Here is a 19,002-nt window from a genome sequence, read left to right on the forward strand (position 1 = left end):
AAGATCCTGTAAGCCATCAGGGGGATTGGTATACATCCTCACATATGAACGCCAGAAGACCAAGCAAAGTTTGCTTCTAGGGAAGAGTTTATTATTTAACCTCCCTGAAGCTACTGACACCAGCCTGACCTCAGCGCCATCAGCAAGGACTTTATAATTCCATCTGGCCTGATTAAGGAGATGATGCTGAAAAATGAAGAGTTATGTGTCAACATTAAACAGAGCATTGAAATACCTTTGGAGGGAACAGAAGATTCACTTATTTATAAGCACTTATTAGTAAAATAGTATCAGGAAGATGCCATACCACCCATGGATTGGAGGATGGGATTAGGCAGTGTGTTTGGGATCTTGACAATGGTGTAGGAGTGGGCACTGGTAGGAGGAGAAGCAATAAAGAGTAACACAGATGGGCTGGAGCCAGAGTATAGGAGGTCTTTACATTTAAACCTGTGTGCAGTCATAAGGTTTCATTGAGTGAAGATGAGACTGTATTCACATACATCTAGATGGTATGCATCACTCACTAGGTACGGTCTCCAGATGCAATCAAGAGAGTTGGATGGGGTGGTATATTATGAATCTCGTTCTCAGGAGGCTGAGACAGGAGGATTTCCAAGCTTGAGGGCCTGGGCTACATAACCAGACCTTTTTGGAGAGGAGAGGGGGCAGATTTGAGAAATATGAGCTGACTGAGGTTGCCACCAGCACAAACAGCATTTTATTCTAGAGTAAACTTTCTAAGTAGTACAGTCTAACATCGTGGCCAAAGCTACAGTATCACAAGCTGTTTCCTCATTTTCAAGTCCTATGTGCTGCTGTATAAGATATATGTGCTACACTTTTGCAGTGGGTTTATTTACCCTGACGTCATTGCAAGCATGTAACGTTCTACCCTATGACATTACCATAGCCAATGCCAATGGATGAAAGGAATTTTCAGCCTCATTAAAATCTAATATGTGTAATATATGTGAACTCTATGTTGGCCTTCGTGTGCTATGTGATTGCATTTAACAACATTTATAAATAGATGTCTTGCCTGCATAGATGTCTGTGTATCACATGCATACCTTGTGAAGAGTCCCTGGAACTGAAGTTATGAACTGTAGGGGCAGGAGCTGATACTGAAATCTGGTTCCTTAATTGTTTCTTGATTATGTCAGTAAAGATGGCAGAAGCTAATTGCTAGGTGAAGAGAAAAAGGTGGGATTTCTGGGTCCCAGGAGGAAGAGAAGGGGACGCAGGGAGGATTGTGGATTCGGACCAGGCTGTGGAGTGGATAGGAAGTGGCAGACATGTAGGTCTCTCGGGGCACCTATAGAATGTAGCCTCTGCCATGGGCGGAGGCCAAGGAGGATGGAAAAGGCTACTGTTAAGATTAGGATAGGGGGCTGGTGAGATGACTCAGAGGGTAAGTAAGAGCACCAACTGCTCTTCCGAAGGTCCTGAGTTCAAATCCCAGCAACTACAAGGTGGCTCACAACCACCAGGAATGAGATCTGATGCCCTCTTCTGGTGCGTCTAAAGACAGCTACAGTGTACTTATTTATAATAATAAATCTTTGGGCTGGAGTGAGCGGCGGTCCTAAAGTCAATTCCCAACAACCAGGCTGGGAAGACTCACAACTATCTGTACAGCTACAGTGTGTTCTCATAAACAAAAAATAAATAAATCTTTAAAAAAAAAAGATTAGAATAGGAAATTCTTCACCCAGCCACTGAATTATTAGGTCAGTTTTAAAATAACAAAAGTCTCTATTGCTTTCCTTCCTCAGGGCCACAGTGGGCAGGAGAAGAGAGTGGGCAGCCAGGGTCAGTTGCCAGCTGACTACTTGCCAGACTGAATGAGATGGTGACATGGCAGCAGCTGTTCTCGGTGCATAGCTGGGATCTTGGGGGAGAGCTCCCAAGAAAGAGAAAGTATGTTTTTAAAAGTCCACGCAATAGTGAACAATTGTGAACCACCATATGGGTGTTGGGAATTGAACGATAGTTGCCATATGGGTTCTGAGGTAAAATTAAACCTGCATCTCCTGGAAGAGTAGTCAGTGCTCTCAACTGCTGAGACATTTCTGCAGCTCAAGAGTTTTAAAATGTGTGCTTGTTGAGAGTTTCATATATGCATACGATATATTTTTTTTCTACAAAAAAATTAATTTTTATTTCCACACACATTTTCACGTATCTTGTTGAGTCTTGTAAAGTCAAGCCTTTCTCTTTTTTCCCTCTTTTTCAAATACAAACTGTTCCAACAGTTCTCTGTAACAAAACCAAAGTGTTTTATGCCACAGTTAGTAATGCAGAACAGATTTTGGAAGCAACTTTTTACAAGTTCCATTGGTTGGTGCTGTTCCTCAGGCTTTATTTTATGTGTATCATGCTCTAGATGTCCTCAGCTCATGGTCTGGATGACAACTGTGGCTGTAATCAGGGCTTCTGCTTATGAAGGTTGAGTGGAGCCAGTGTGGGCTATAAGTATATACCACAAAGACTGCATAGATCCCTGTCAAGGAAATCTTTTTATTTACAATATCTCCTTTCCCAGTTTCCCCTCCAAAAACAAAACAAAAAACCCCCATAAAAAACAAGAACAAACCCGTTCCCTCCCCCTCTCCCTGCTCACCACCCCACCCCCTTTTGCTTACTGGCCCTGGCATTCCCCTACACTGGGGCATAGAACCTTCACAGGGCCAAGGGCCTCTCCTTCCATTGACGACCGACTTGGTCATCCTCTGCTATACATATGCTGCTGGAGCCATGAGTCCCACCATGTGTACTCTTTGGTTGGAGTTTTAGTTCCTGGGAGCTCTGAGGGTACTAGTTAGTTCATGTTGTTCTTCATCCTAAGGGGCTGCAATTTTGGTCATCTCTTTTATCCCTAACCCACCCCTTCTCAACTTCATACCCCCTTTTCTTAAAATAACCTTCTAGTCTAATTTGTGTTCATATTCCCATAGGTATGGGGCAGTCCACTGGAGCAAAGTCAAGCATACTGACAACTGAGTTTCCTTCCCCAGAATCTATCAGTTATCAGTGGCTCCTCAGGGTGGAAGAGTGCAAGGCCCTCCCTTCTACATGGAAATTTTGATTGGGATACACTTTTCCCTGAAAATACACTTTTAGGGAAGATTATATCATGTCATAGAAAAGCTGTGGAGACAGAGACAAAGAAATAAGCAGGGCTGGCGAGTTGGCTCAGTGGGTAAGAGCACTGACTGCTCTTCTGAAGGTCCTGAGTTCGGATCCCAGCAACCACATGGTGGCTCACAACCACCTATAATGAGATCTGATGCCCTCTTCTGGTACATCTGAAGACACCTACAGCATACTATGCCTGAGGCGGGGCCGGAGCGAGCCATCTGTACAGCTAGTGTACTCATACACATAAAATAAATAAATCTTAAAAAAAAAATTAGAAATAAGCTGGGGGTAATGGTGATACCCTGTGCGTCGGTTAGTAAGGACACAGGCAAAAGGAACAGCAAAGAACCATAGCTATAATAGGACTGAAGGACATGGGGATTAAAACACAGCAAGTGTTATTTTTACTCACTTATTGACTGACTGAACATCGGCTCAGGGCAATCTGCCACTCTTTTAAGTGGTTTAAATGTAAAATTTATTTTTTATATACTATAGTGTGTTAAGATCAAAGGAGAGATTGTGGGAGTTGGTTCTCTCCTTTCACCTTGTGGGTCCCAGGAATCAAACTCAGGTTGTCAGGCTAGATGACATGTGCCTTTATCCACTAAATATCTGTGGCCCACAACATGTGCTGTTCTAAACTGAGGATAAGAAAGGGGGCAAAAATTGGCTTTCACCTATCTTTGTGAAGCTTTCCGAAAGTAAGAAGTTGTTGGCGTACAGGAGGCAAATGATTCCACGTGTTGTGATGGAGCAGAGTCCCTTACATGCATCCCTAACACAGGGAAGCTTCTGAAAACGGTGATACTGACTGAAGTGAGAGTCAGTGTTATTCCAGAATAGGAGGGAGGGAATGTTCAAATAACAGGCCATTTGAAAGTGCTAGGAAGGAGTGCAGGAAGATCAAAGACTTGAGAATGAATGAAGCTGAAGAAGCAAGAAGAGGTAATCCCTTGGAACCTTTGTCTGTACAGTAAGAGAGATGGGTGTATGAAGCAGTCACTAAAATTGAGGCAAAAACAGATTGGAAAGTGCCTAGGACATGAGTAGGCCAGTTCGAATCCCTGCAGAAACCCATTTGAGGGCATCAGGGACTAAAAAGGCAGGGGTAGAGAGGTGAGATACAAAGAGATTTGACAGGTGTTCAGGAGAGGGGCAGCAGAAACAAGAACAAAAACATAGATGACCAGAGAGAGTACTCGGTGGCAAGACTGAGAGCCCAAGAAGGGAACAGCAGCGGAAGCTCAAGACTTAAAGAGTGATAGTTATGTAACCAAACAAGTATTAAACAGACACTGTCCCAAGCTCTGCAAGGTGGGTCAGTGAGCAGGGCATAGCTTTTAAGGTATCTTGCAATCTTATGGATATCTTTGTTCTACAAAACAGTGTTCCAGACTGTGCCTGCAAAACAGAATGTTGTAAATACTATGTTAAAGATTTATAGACTGTTGATTGGGACCCAAAAGAAAAAACAAGAGGCTAGGTTACTCAATGAGGAAAGGAAGGGGTCTGTTGGGAAAAGCTTCAGAGAAAATGTTCAAGTTGCATTTATTTCCAATTTGCTTTTCAAGCTACAATCCTCATGTGGCCACTGTCTCAGACACTGTTCTACTGCTGTGAAGAGACAACTTCTATAAGAAAGCACTTAAATGGGGGCTTACTTAACAGTTTTAGTGGATTAGTCCATGACCATCAATTGTGTTGGGGAGAAGAGAAGAGGCAGGCAGGCAGGCATGGTGCTGAACAGTAACTGAGAGCTCGTATATGATTCCAAAGTTTTAGGAAGAGAGAGTGTGAGAGTGGGGAGAGGGAGAGAGCAGGAGTGAGCAAGACTAGACCTGGTGCAGGCTTCTGAAACCTCAAAGTCCATGCCCGGGGACACACCTACTCCAACAAGGCTCCAATCATTCGCAGTTCTACCAACTGGGTACCAAACATTTAAAAATATGATCCCATGGGTGCTGTTCCCACTCAAACGTCCCCAGCCATGCTTAGAGAAATTCCAGTGTTTCACCATAGCTGAGCCTAGGGGCAGGGGTGTGGGATATGTTTGGAAGTAAGGATAACAAACACATGGTAGACCTTTAACTAATGACACCTTATAGACAATCCACAGAGAGATCACTGAGGAATCACATGATCACTGTTGGGTTTACAGAATGTATAGGGGAAGTAATGAGGTACAGGACAGTGGCATTCCCCATGACTATGGGGAAGAAAAGGTAGGGCAGACATCTGATGCATCTAGTCAATGGTGAGAGGAAGTTTTCTGTACAGTATCCATCCACTGACCAATATAGTGGACATAGAAGAATGAGCATAGGATTGTACACAAATGATGAGTTTAACTTTGAATTTGGAGTGTTTATGAACACTCAAAAAGGTTGTGAGAACAGTTGGGTACAGATCTGGGACCAGAAATCATCCTGATCTGCATGGATGGTTTGGATGAGATGGAACGTCTCCCTTGTGGTTAGGTAATGCTACCTGACAAATTCTGTCCAACTGATTAAAGGATGTAACTGTTGGTGCATGACCTCCTGAGTGCTTCCTTCACAGGGAAGGCTCTTGTGGAGGTTGTGGTGTGCTAATGAGATAGACACAGGTCTAAAAAAATCTGAGTTTTTTATGGGGACACTTTGCTGGAGTCACCCAAACCTGCACAAGATTCCAAATAAAACCCAAATCCTTCCATGTTCAGCTGTTGAAATTTGGGGAAATTTTGTACCTTACTTATTTAACCCTGGCCATCCTGATTAAGTTTGTGATACAGACAAGGAAACCATCTGTATTACACCTGATAAAAGTTGTGGGCCTGTACTATTATAAAGGTAGAACATGCAGTAAAATTCCTAGAATGGGATTTGGAAGAGGAAGCCCAGTAATTAGGGAGTGAAGCAGACAGACAGTAGAATTGACTAAGGAAATTGAGAAAGTGATAGGAGAAATAGCATAGATATTTGAGGCCAGTGGAGGGATGGAGAAAAAGAAAGATGTGGTCAAGTATCAGAGGCCAAACATGAGGATTGGAGAAAACAGACTAGATTTGGTGATGGCTAGGGCATTGGTGTGTGTATTACGGGATCTTTCTACAACATGGACTTCTCTAGCTACCACTGTATATAATTCACTATCTGACATTCATGAGCCCCTAAACTAGATTAAATTTATCCCTTATGTATTGCCCATAATTAAAAAAAAAAGGCTTTGCTTTAGTTTGTGTACGGTTATGTACACCTGAGTATAGATGCTTACAGAAGTCAGAGGCATTAGTTACCCTGGAAGTGGAGTTTATAGGTGGATGTCAACTGCCCAATGTGAGTGGGGACAAATTTGAGTCCTCTGCAAGATAAGTGTGTGCTATTAATCACTGAGCCCTCTCTCCAGCCCCATCATCCCTGTTTTAACATAAGGAACACTTACATAGTTCAATTTTCAATTACTTATCTTTAAATCCTGTCACCTTCTATTCTAGAGTCCAATAAAAATTACCAGCAAAAATTCTCTGAACTATGAACCTTAATTCACTTTTTCATTTCTCTTACTCAATCTGAAAATCTGTTTACTGTTGACCCTTCCTACATAAAGCACTCCACCTTGCTAAGTCTACTGACTCCAAAATTCTTTTTCTCTTCCATTCCTGTTGAATCTCTTTGAATACTGGTATTCTTCCATGGTTTTTACTCAGTACTTACTGTCTATGTTTTCTCCTGGAACATCTCATAGACAAGGTATTAATTAGTTCAATGACATTTACAACATTTTCACCATATAGGTATATACATGTGAGGCTGTGTGTTCATGTGTGAAGGCCAGAAGACAGGCTTTGTTGTCTATCTTGCCTTGCTTCTTGTTTGCTGCTGTGTATACCATCCTGGTCCACAAGCTTCTGGGAATTCTGTCCTCATCTTCTGGGATTACAGATGCTTGTTACTGTACCCAGCTTTTACACGGTTCTGGGCATCTGAAGTCAGATCTTGATGAATGCATGACAAGAACCCCTTACTGACTAAATTACCTCCAGCTGTCACAGATATTTTATTTTAAATCATGTAATTCTCACTCATAATAAGTGCTACTTCGGAGTATGAAACTTAAAAATTCTGTTTCAAGCATTTTATTGAAGGATGTTTTAATTAATTACAAGGTTAAAGTATAACTTGGTAATTTCAGTTGGGCAACAAGTTGCTACAAACTGCTCATTCAAATGTGATCAGACAATTCCACATACAGAGCAAGGATCAGAAATACCTTACTGGCCAATAGTGTTAAGCCACTAAGTGGACCTTGATCATTTCTTAGGAAAAGGTATACTGTAATTCAATAGATAGCAATACAGAAAGAGTTCTTCACATAGACTAGTTCCCATTTAAGTTAACTCTCTCTGGCTATCACAACTGAAATAGACACATTCACATAACTGGCTGAGCTTGAGCCTTCTTTGCAAGGTGCTTTAGATCTTCAATGCATTTGGCAATGGTCTCCTTTTCCTGTAATAAGGAAAGAGAAATCTAGTTAGTTCTCTCAAGAACATGGAAAGAAGACAATTCTAACGTACTTCCTACTAGATCAGAACGCCACCATTATTGCTTAATGTAAAAAGCTTACTAAATGAATTTACAAGAAAAATTAATTATAGCACATTGGGTAGATGCAATTTATTTTAGAAATAAATCCTAGGAGCTAAAATTTCCTGGTCCAAAGTTTTTATAAGTAAAAGCTACAAAACACTTAAGGCCAAAAATGGTTATAACCACTTTTACCTGTTAAGTTTGGGTAAAAATAGCTCCTGGGAAAAGACAAACCAACAAACACTAGTAATACAGAAATATTAATAATGAAAAAAACTGGGGCTGAAGAGATGGCTCAGGAGTCAGGGCACTCACTTCCTACTCTTTCAAAGGACCTAAGTTTGGTTCTCAGCACTCACATCAGTTCAGCTCCATAGGATTTGAGGCTTCTGGCCTCCATGGGAACCTGTATTCTGTGTGTGCAGACACACATACTATACAGCATGTGAATGCTAGCATTCTGGTCCAACCATAAAAGATACAAAAGGTCATCATGTACCTGCTGTACAGAAATGCTCTTCACCACATGCTTCTCCACCCAGTCCATCATGTGCTCTTCCTCCTTGCGACGCTTCATGTCCTGTACAGAAATGTGGTAGTCCAGGCGATTCTTTACCTCCTTATATGCTCTATGTAGCCGTTCCCGGTAAGTGACCTCCAAGGCCAGGGCAATGTTATTCTGGGGGTGAGGAGGAGAATTAAGAAATAGATTACATTTAATTAATACCATTACAAAATTCCACTTGGACAGAGCTCGTCTCCCAAGAGTGCTCTCACTCCTAGGCCTACAGGTAAGACCACAATGTTCGTTCCAATAACTGTCCAAAGAGGGACCTGCCAGGAGCACAAAGGGCACAGGAACAACTGAGCAGCCACTGGGGACAGTATCATTGAGGTCTCCATCTGCACCTCTGAGCTAAGGGTGTCACATAGCCCTCCATACCCAAATCCTGCCCGGATAGAGCTGGTCTCCTCAGGAGTGCTGCCACATAAGATCACAGGTTCACAGGCTTACAAGAGGGACAAGCTCCAGTCAGAGATAGCAAGACCAACTAACACCAGAGATAACCAGATGTTGAGAGGCAAGCACAAGAACATAAGCAACAGAAACCACGGCTACCTGGCATTATCAGAGCCCAGTTCTCCCACTACAAGTCCTGGATACCCCAACATACCTGAAGCAAGATTCGGATTTAAAATCACATTTCATGGTGATGATAGAGGACTTTAAGAAGGACATAAATAACTCCCTTAAAGAATTACAGGAGAACACAGGTAAACAAATAGAAGCCCTTAAAGAGGAAACACAAAAATCCCTTAAAGAATTATAGGAAAACACAACCAAACAGGTGAAGGAATTGAACAAAATCATCTAAGATCTAAAAATGGAAATAGAAACAATAAAGAATCACAAAGGGAGATAACCTTGGAGACAGAAAACCTAGAAAAGAGATCAGGAGTCATAGATGGCATCATCAACAGAATATAAGAGAGAAGAGAGAATCTCAGGGGCAGAAGATACCATAGAAAACATTGATAAAGCAGTCAAAGAAAATGCAAAATGCAAACAGCCCCTAACCCAAAACACCCAGGAAATCCAGGACACAGTGAGAAGACCAAACCTAAGGATAAAAGGTACAGAAGAGAGTGAAGACTCCCAACTTAAAGGGCCAATAAATATCTTCAGCAAAATTATGGACGAATACTTCCCTAACCTAAAGAAATGCCCATGAACATACAAGAAGCCTACAGAATTCCAAATAGTTTGGACAAGATAGTATTATTATTAACTCCCCTTCATGGTAAAAGTCTTGGAAAAGTAAAGAATTCAAGGCCCATTTAAAATCAATATACAGCAAACCAGTAGCCAATATCAAACTAAATGGAGGGAAACTTAAAGCAATCCCACTGAAATCAGGGACCAGACAAGGCTGCTCACTTTCCTCCTATGTATTCAATATTGTACTCGAAGTCCTAGCCAGAGCAATTAATTAGATAACAGAAGGAGGTCAAAGGGATACAAACTGGAAAGGAAGAAGTCAAAATATCACTATTTGCAGATGATGTGATAATATACTTAAGTGATCCCAAAAATTCCACCAGAGAACTCCTAAACCTGATAAACAACTTAAGCAAAGTGGCTGGATATAAAATTAACTCAAACAAATCAGTAGCCTTCCTCTTCACAAAGGATAAACAGGCTGAGAAAGAAATTAGGGAAATGACACCCTTCACAACAGCCACAAATAATATAAAATACCTTGGTGTGACTCTAACCAAGCAAGTGAAAGATCTGTATGACAAGAATTTCAAGTCTCTGAAGAAAGAAATCAAAGAAGATCTCAGAAGATGGAAAGATCTCCCATGTTCATGGATTGGTAGAATTAATAAAGTAAAAATGGCCATCTTGCCGAAAGCAATCTACAGATTCAATGAAATCCCCACCAAAGTTCCAACTCAATTCTTCATAGACTCAGAAAGAGCAATTCTCAAATTCATTTGGAATAACAAAAAACCCAGGATAGCAAAAACTATTCTCAACAATAAAAGAACTTCTGGGGGAATCACCATCCCTGACCTCAAGCTGTACTACAGAGCAACAGTGATAAAAACTACACGGTATTGGTACAGAGACAGGCAGGTAGGTCAATGGAGTAGAATCGAAGATCCAGAAATGAACCCATACCCATATAGTCACTTGATCTTTGACAAAGGAGCTAAAACCATGCAGTGGAAAAAAGACAGCATTTTCAACAAATGGTGCTGGCTCAACTGGCAGTCAACATGTAGAATACAAAATTGATTCAATCTTATTTCCTTGTACAAAGCTAAAGTCCAAGTGGATCAAGGATCCCCACATAAAACCAGATCCATTGAAACTTATAGAGAAAAAAGTGGGGAAGAGCCTCAAACACATGGGCACAGGGGAAAAGTTCCTGAACAGAATACCAATGGCTTATGCTCTAAGATCAACAGTCAACAAATGGTACCTCATAAAACTGTGAGGCTTCTGTAAGGCAAAGGACATTGTCAATAGGACGAAATGGCAACCAATTGATCAGGAAAAGATCTCTTTAGCTCCAGTGATGTGCTTATATAAATTCCAAGAGACATCTTAACTACCTTTTTAAAATTATCTTTTGAGGACTTCTGTATCCACCTTACTTTTAAATATTAGGCAAAAAATACTGGGCTCAAAGAAAATAGCAAAATAATCTGACATGCTTATAATTTTAGGATCTAATTAAGCTCTGAGTATGATTAAAAGCTCTACTGCTTTCTAAATATATTTTCTGAACAAATGTTAAGGGTTGGGTTATCTAACAGCAAATGTTAAGATTTTCTTACTCATGTATGTATGAAATGCAGAGAATGTATTTCACCTTTGGCTTTTTTCAGATAGTGTATACCTTTAAAAAAAAAAAAAAAAAAATCAGCCCTAACCTTTTTTTTGTGTTTGTTTTTTCCCAGACAGGGTTTCTCTGTGTAGCCCTGGCTGTCCTGGAACTCACTCTGTAGACCAGGCTGGACTGGAACTCAGAAATCTGCCTGCCTCTGCCTCCCAAGTGCTAGGACTAAAGGCATGTGCTACCACCACCACCCCACCAACTCTAACTTATTATTTTCCTGTTGTATGGATTCAAAGTGTGTTGTTCTTTTACAGAGTATACTGTTTTTGATTTCAGAACAGTCTGAAGTATTTTTTTCATTTAACAGTTCTTAAATATGAACTCTAATTGCCAAGTTCTAGTCAAATCTCTTTTCGATATAAAATAAAGTCCATTTGAATAATTCTTCAAAACATTCTGACTTTTTGGGTAGTATTCTGACTTTCTTGAGCATGGAAGGCAAGTGACATACTGTTGAGCTACATTCCAGACACTATTTTTTTGTTGTTTTTTTTTTTTTTTTTTTTTTTTTTTTTTTTTAATACCCACAAATTAACTATACTATCTTAGAAACTACTGAAACCTGCTGCTGAGGTAACATTTTTTTTTTTTTAAACTTTGTATGAAGGCATGTCTCTGTATTTTCAATGTAGTTCTGTATGGGCAGAGAACGAAGTGCTGGCAGGATTCTGGTATTATCATTTCTTTGGTCTATCACAGGGTTTTCTGTTTTGTAAATATTCATCCTTCCTCACTTGCCTAAAGGCAATCTAATAATATATCAGAGGTTGTCACTACTGATTGGTTGTAATAAAGAGGTGACAGCCAATAGGTAAGGCAGGAATACTAGGGTGGAACTTCTAAGAGGATTTGCTACAGGGAGAAGAAAGCTCTTGTGAGAAAAAGCTTCTAGAAAAGGAAGAATCAAGGGCAGACATGGAGGGAACAGACATGGACTGAAGTGGAGCAGAGAAAGGTATAGAGCTAGCCACGGGACAGGTGATAAGTAGGCTAGAGAGGTTGAGTTAGATGAGCTATCTGGGAGGCTGCCCTTGGGTCTAAGCTTTAAACCATAATAGAAGTCTCCATGTCTTATCTCTATCACAGGGAGGACTGAAGAAGTCCCGCTACAGAAAGAAACCTACCCTTTGAACATCGAAGAGGTAATGGCGCTTCTGAACAAGTGCCTGCTGTGCCTTCTCCATGGCGATTGCATCCTGGATTTGCTTCAAGCTCGACTGCTTTACTTCTTCTAGTTGAGCAATTTTTTCCTGTGATTATGATATTACAATGTCAGTTGAAGCACTAATGCTACCAAAAAAGTCATTTTTATGCTCCCCCAGTTTTATTCCTTATCTATAAAAATTACCATGACCAAAAACACAGAAGGAAATATACAAATCTTTAGAAGAGTTATATAGTATCAATGAATGAAAAAGACCAAGGAAGGTCAACTCAGACTAAAGATATATGAAAAAGCTATGTTAAAACCCTTTTGAACAGAGGTTACTAAACTAAAATTCCTGTGCTAGGAATTAGATACTAAGTTGTTGGTCAGGGAGGCTCCAAGAGCTCTCAATAGTCTATTTCTATTGCTCTTGACTGAGCACCAGAATGAGATGGTTAAGATCCTACTGCTGAAATGACCACAATGAGGTTGCAGGACAGAGAAGTCTAGCTTGAACTAAGTAAGATAGAAGCTTTTTCTCTGCTGGCTGGCTTTCAAAATGCCTGAAGGTTCTAGGTAGAGAGAGGAAGAAAAGTGATCAAATTTTTTTTAGAGCTGAACTCTTCAAGATATAAAACACTGAACTTGCCAGGGGAAATATGTATAATACTCTTATGACTATTATGGGGTAATCAACCATTTTCTGATTGGATTTGACTCTATTCCACAAGAAGGAATGCCTGCATGGTTCTATAAATCTACTTGAAATTCCACATGGCTGAAAGGGTGTAACATACTCTTCCAAGGCTCAGGGAACATCAAAGAAAAAATGGAATGAATCTAGCAGCTAGTGGACATAGGAACATTGCAAAATGTTGTTTTCTGGACATGACCTGGTCACTGCACTAATGAATTCATAGTGGCTGTGGTTATTTTACATGTACAAGATTAAGCTGTCCACATTCAACCATGGATAGGGCAGGAAGTCATGAAGTCTCACCCTTCACTTTGGGCAGTTATGGTTACTGAGGGAGTCATTTTCTTCAGTGGTATAGCCACTGGTAAGTTGCCCATGCTTCTATAAACAAACCCTGACCTATGCTCAACACTATTAAATCTCAGTCAACAAAAACAGAAGCATGAAAGTAGGAAAAGGTTCAACAAAAATAGGAGGGGAGAAAGAGGGTAATGAAGAATGAATCTGACCAAAGTACATGTATGGAATTGTCAGAAGGGGCTGGAGATGGCTCAATGGTTAAGAGCATTGACTGTTCTTCCAGAGGTCCTGAGTTCAATTCCCAGCAACCACATGGTGGCTGGCTCACAACCATCTGTAATGGGGTCTGATGCACTCTTCTGGTATGTTTGAAGACAGCTACAGTATATCCATATAAATAAAATAAATCTTAAAAAAAAGAAAAGAAAAAAGAAATTGTCAGGGTAGAATGTCTCCAAGTTCAAAGTCAGCCTGGTACACAAATTGAGTACCAGGCCAGCAAGGGCTACACAGAGATCCTGTCTCAAAAGGTCAAAATAAAATTCTATCACTTGGGCTGGAGAGACGGCTCAGTGGTTAAGAGCGCTGACTGCTCTTCTGGAGGTCCTGAGTTCAACCACACGGTGGCTCACAATCATCTTTAATGAGATCAGATGCCCTCTTCTGAAAACGGCTACAGTGTACTTACACATAATAAATAAATCTTTAAAAAAAATTCTATCACTTAGGAGATGGACATTAAGGGACTTGGGAATTCAAGGCCAGCCTTGATTTTATAAGTCCTCACCAGGGCCCCAACCTCACCAACTAACCAAGCAAACAAACATTAATGGAAGCACAGTTTTTTTTTTTTAATTCCAAATATATCCCAGTTGATACTTGATGTGAAGCATATTCTAAAAGGCTTTATTCTTTGACAATTTTATACATGCACTTTTTTGTTTTAACCTTAAAAGTGGCTACAATGAAATATAGTTTGGTTTTTAGAAATGAGAAAAAAGACTAAGGAAGTGTTCAGTACATTTGAATTCTATCTCAAAGTATTAACTAACTGCAACATGACTTAGCCACGTAACTATATTTATTGGTATACCGTTCCCTCTAACACTCATATAAATAATAATATTAGGTAACTGGGATGTTTCTGCTATAGTCTGAAGTGGGAAGTAAAGTTTATGATTCTTACCTCATTAAGTTTGTCAATAAATTCTGCAAAAGAGGCGCCATATTTCTTAATCACATAGACAATCAACCCCACTACTGATATGGTAGAGAAGGTCTCTGGGGTAATCACATATATTTCTTTGGAGAGAAAATATAAGCTAAGCCCAGTTCCAAGCACATAGGGTCCTAGAAAAACAAAGAGTTATTTTATATTTTATGTTATGCCTATGCCTACTTCACATTTGATTATTTCAAGGCAAAGTTAAAATGATAACCAGAGTATACACATATAGATTAATTAGTATGTAGAGCTGAAAGAAAGAAGATCCAGACTGAAGGAAATCTGTATCACGACTCTAAAACCTATCAGAAACAGAAATCAGTATAATCTCTGAACTCTGTTTCCTCAAAGGAAAAACAGTACCTTCTTCCCAGGTCTGATAAAACAGAAATAATGTAAATGTGAAGCACTTAGCACACAGGAACTGTTCTACAAAGACACGAAGCTGCTTTCTATAGTAATCGCTCCAGCAACATATCCTGTTGGATGGATACAAGGGACAGGACAAAAATCTGCCCATGCTCTGCCTATGTTTACAAAAAAGTTAGGATGCAAAAAAAAAAAAAAAAAAAAAAAAAAAAAAAAAAAAAAAAAAAAAAGGCAGCAAAAAGGAATTATTAAAAATATACACATAAAAAAGAATTAAATTGCCAAAATTCTGAGAATTAGGACACAAATAATTTTCTTTCTAGATTCTTTTAAAAGTTGAAATTTATGATGGTTTAGTGGTGAAGACCATTTGTTGTTCTGCAAAGGACCCATGTATGAACTAGCACCTACATGGTAACTCACAACACTTGTAACTCCAGCTCCAGGAGACTCAACACCCCCTTCTGGCCTCTAAGAGCACTGCATAAAAGTGGTGCAAATATAGACATGCAGGCAAAACATTCGCATATATAGAAATATAAATCTTTTTTTTTTTTTTTGGTTTTTCGAGACAGGGTTTCTTGTATATCTCTGTCTGTCCTGGAACTCACTCTATAGACCAGGCTGGCCTCGAACTCAGAAATCCTCCTGCCTCTGCCTCCCAAGTGCTGGGATTAAAGGCGTGTGCCACCACCGCCCAGCATAGAAATATAAATCTTAAAAGTTGGTATTTACACTAGAGCATGGCATGGACCTTTGCTTTTCCAAAGTGTGGAACTAAAGTGGCCCTACACCTTCCAGACGGTCTTGCTATGTAGCCCTGATTGGCACCGAACTTCTTGTGATCTTTTTGTCAGCTTTCTGCAACCATGTACAGTGTCTTAATTGCCACACCGAGTGGATTTTGAAGGGCCCATTGTATTAATGATTTATAAGATCTGATGACACTCATTTTCTCCAATTTCAGATGAGGAAATGCTATTTTAGGGCAATCTAGAGCTTAAAACAAATTTTGGGTTTCCAGTGTTCCATGTAAGAAAGGCATTGTATAGAGACAAAACAAAACAAACAAATAAACAAACAAACCCAAAATCCGACTCAGCCAAGCAACCTTAGTTCCAATCTAGTTCAACCACAAGTGGGGGGGTAAGGCACCCTTGCAAATCACTTTTCTAGGTATTCTTGATAATAAAAGCTTTCATGGGAATGTCCAAGTATTAAATAGCAAAAGTGAAATCAGTTATTATAAAAAAAGTGTGGTTCTGAAGCACAATTGATGAGAGATGTTCCTACTAGTTCTTAAAATATATGTACACGACACACTTTCTGTAATAGTCTCTACTGCTTTATTTTTATTTATAGCTCCCTTTATTATCTGACAGAGTAATATCTTACTCTGATACTAATTTTTAAATTTTTTATTAATGTTCCACAATATCAGACATTTAACTTAGTCCATTATTGTATGGCTAGAACAATGCCTGGCAGTAAATCAAAGAAATTAGCATGATTACTAAATATCAATAAATAGAAACAAAGTTATAAAACTAAACGAAAATGCTCAAACTATTCATTTCAAAGTTTATATGGAATCACAGTAAGTTCTGGAAAAAGAATTGACTTATTTTAGCAGTATCAAATGTATTACTAACAACCTGACAATGCTCACCTGTTACACCAGTCTTGGGGTAAAGGTACTGGAAAAATTCCTCAGGAATCAGTCCAAGACGTACTTTTCCTCCATATTCAGGAAGAGGTGGTAGAGGGGCAAGGCGAGGCTGTCCTGTGTGAAAGACCCTTGTTGCCTGTAATACCCTACAAGCAAACATTATACAAATTTAAAACCAATTTTTCAAAGAAAACAAAATACAGGAACCATTAACAAAAACAATGAAGGGGATAAAGACTGAGGAGTTACTACTGCCACAATGAAAGAGAACAGACTGGAAATATGAAGGTCCAGGGAAGTGACTTAAAAGACACTTGAAACTTCTTCTGGAATCTTTGCCTAATTATGGATTACTTACACATTTAAAAAACTTCAGGGTTGGGGGGCTGGAGAGATGGCTCAGCAGCTAAGAGCACTGACTGCTCTTCTGAAAGTCCTGAGTTCAAATCCCAGCAACCACATGGTGGCTCACAACCATCTGTAATGGGATCTGACGCCCTCCTCTGGTGAGTCGGAAGATAGCTACAGCGTACTTACACATAATAAATCTTTAAAAAAAAATTTCAGGGTTAAAAGTTTTAAAAATTTTCTATTATTTTTTTTGTACTGTATTAAATTTGCAATGGACACTACCACATGAGAAGATCAGAGGACAACTTGCAGGAGTTGTTTCTCTTCTACCAGCACCTGGATCTGGGAACAGAACTCAGGTATACCTGTCAGGTTTAGTGGTAGGCATCTAACCCTAAGCCATCTCACCAGCCCCTAGAACTCAAGTTTGTGTAATCTCAGATTTCTTTATGTAAGAAATAAAACATTACTTTATATTTGTTTGAGACAGGGTTTCTCTGTGTAGCCCTGGCTGTCCTAGAACTCATTCTGTAGACTAGGCTGGCCTCGAACTCAGAAATCCGCCTGCCTCTGCCTCCCAAGTACTGGGATTAAAGGCATGCGCCATCACTGCCCGGTCAAAACATACTTTAAAGACCATTGTGAAGACTATTAATTTATGTAACATTCTTAGAATAGTGTTTGTCATATCTACATGAGTAGTCACTTAAATGCCAACTCTGCTATAGGCAACCTGATATTAAGAACCTTGATTCAAAATATCCCCTTTGATGGAGGACTGCTCATCTCTATGTAAAACAGGCCTTCTCAGTTTGCAGTAATTCTGATTATGTTCAATCTTTGAGCTGTATATAAATCTTTGGAACCTTAACCCATTCGTTCCTATTTTTCTGGTCTAAGGTAACACTTATATACATCTGGAGTTCCCTCAAGTTCCTTCACAATTTTGCCTGCCTGACAAAAACCTTTCCATATTTTATTGTTATATGGGAAAGGGAGATGGTGAGATCTAGATTCCACTATTAGATCTTGCTATTACCAATTCTAGGCTTAAACTATTGTATTATACCAGCCTAACAGACTTGTATATTATTTGTATGAAAGCAGTCTATGGTGCATTTTTTAATTTGAATAATTATAGCATGCTGATGCCTGATTAAGTTTCTGATAAAATCTTTGTGTTTCATTCACATTTGCAGGCAAAGTTAGTCTCCTTAAGGTTCTGAGGGTGATTCTTCCCCACTTCATAACTCACACTCCTTTATTCTCTTCATCTCTATACTCCAGGCACTTTAACAGGATTTTCTATCATTGAGCTACTCCCTCAGTCCTATGTCCTCCTTCTGAGTAACACTTTGTGCCTCTAAAACATCAATGACCCCACCAAGCTTCAAAACTGAAGTCATCGTCGAGATCCTTTCATATAAATTAGGGTTTCTCAGCTTCAACCTGACTGACATTTGGACGGCATAATTCTTTGCTGCAGACAGATGGTTCTGTGCATGTTTAGAAGTATCCCTGTAGCTGCTGAATGGTAGCAACCAAAACCATTTTCAGACATTGTCAAATGTCACTTGGAAAATCAGCTGAAGGTTGAATCCTACTGGTTCAAAGCATACCACGAGAGAATTTTTAGAACTTTCTGCCATCTCAGTTGAAGCCTTTCTTTTCATTTTCTTAAAACTATTTTAACATCTCCAAACCTGGTGGCTCTTCTTGTCAAATATTCCTTAAATGTAGCTCCTTCATATTACTGCCAACTGTGATCTGACTTGAAAACTCTTCCGCAGGCCCTCTTGTGTCTACAGAAAACAAGTAACAACAGCACAGCTGACCCAGTCCCTGCAAATTTTGTATCTTCATTTTTCTTTAGTGCCTCACCTATACTTAGATGAACTATTCACATCTCTCAAGAACAAGCTGGATGACAACCCAAGAGCTTAGGGCTGAAAGGCAGCCCAACAGTCAAGAGTGTTTACTGCTCTGAATTCAGAGGGTCAGAATGGTTCCCAGAACCTATGCTGGTTCCTCACAACCACCTCTAACTCCAGCTCCAGACCTAATACCTTTTTTTCTGCCTCTGCAAGCACACGAACACACACATATATAAGTAAAT

General features: G+C 39.7%; 1 protein-coding gene across 1 annotated transcript in view; it reads right to left on the reverse strand.

Moving 5' to 3' along the window:
- Positions 1 to 7,248: 7,248 nt before the first annotated feature.
- The window catches only part of Atp5pb (ATP synthase peripheral stalk-membrane subunit b), a 13,041-nt gene continuing 1,287 nt past the window's right edge, over positions 7,249 to 19,002 (reverse strand). Inside the window, exons 3-7 of the mRNA XM_031375100.1 lie at positions 16,536 to 16,681; positions 14,459 to 14,622; positions 12,253 to 12,378; positions 8,218 to 8,397; positions 7,249 to 7,637 (exon numbers count right to left, since the gene is read on the reverse strand). Of these exons, the coding sequence (XP_031230960.1) occupies positions 7,560 to 7,637; positions 8,218 to 8,397; positions 12,253 to 12,378; positions 14,459 to 14,622; positions 16,536 to 16,681 (694 nt within the window). The 3' untranslated portion in view covers positions 7,249 to 7,559. The remainder of the gene's footprint in view (positions 7,638 to 8,217; positions 8,398 to 12,252; positions 12,379 to 14,458; positions 14,623 to 16,535; positions 16,682 to 19,002) is intronic.

This window comes from Mastomys coucha, unplaced genomic scaffold (assembly GCF_008632895.1).
Source record: "Mastomys coucha isolate ucsf_1 unplaced genomic scaffold, UCSF_Mcou_1 pScaffold16, whole genome shotgun sequence".
Classification (NCBI taxonomy): domain Eukaryota; kingdom Metazoa; phylum Chordata; class Mammalia; order Rodentia; family Muridae; genus Mastomys; species Mastomys coucha.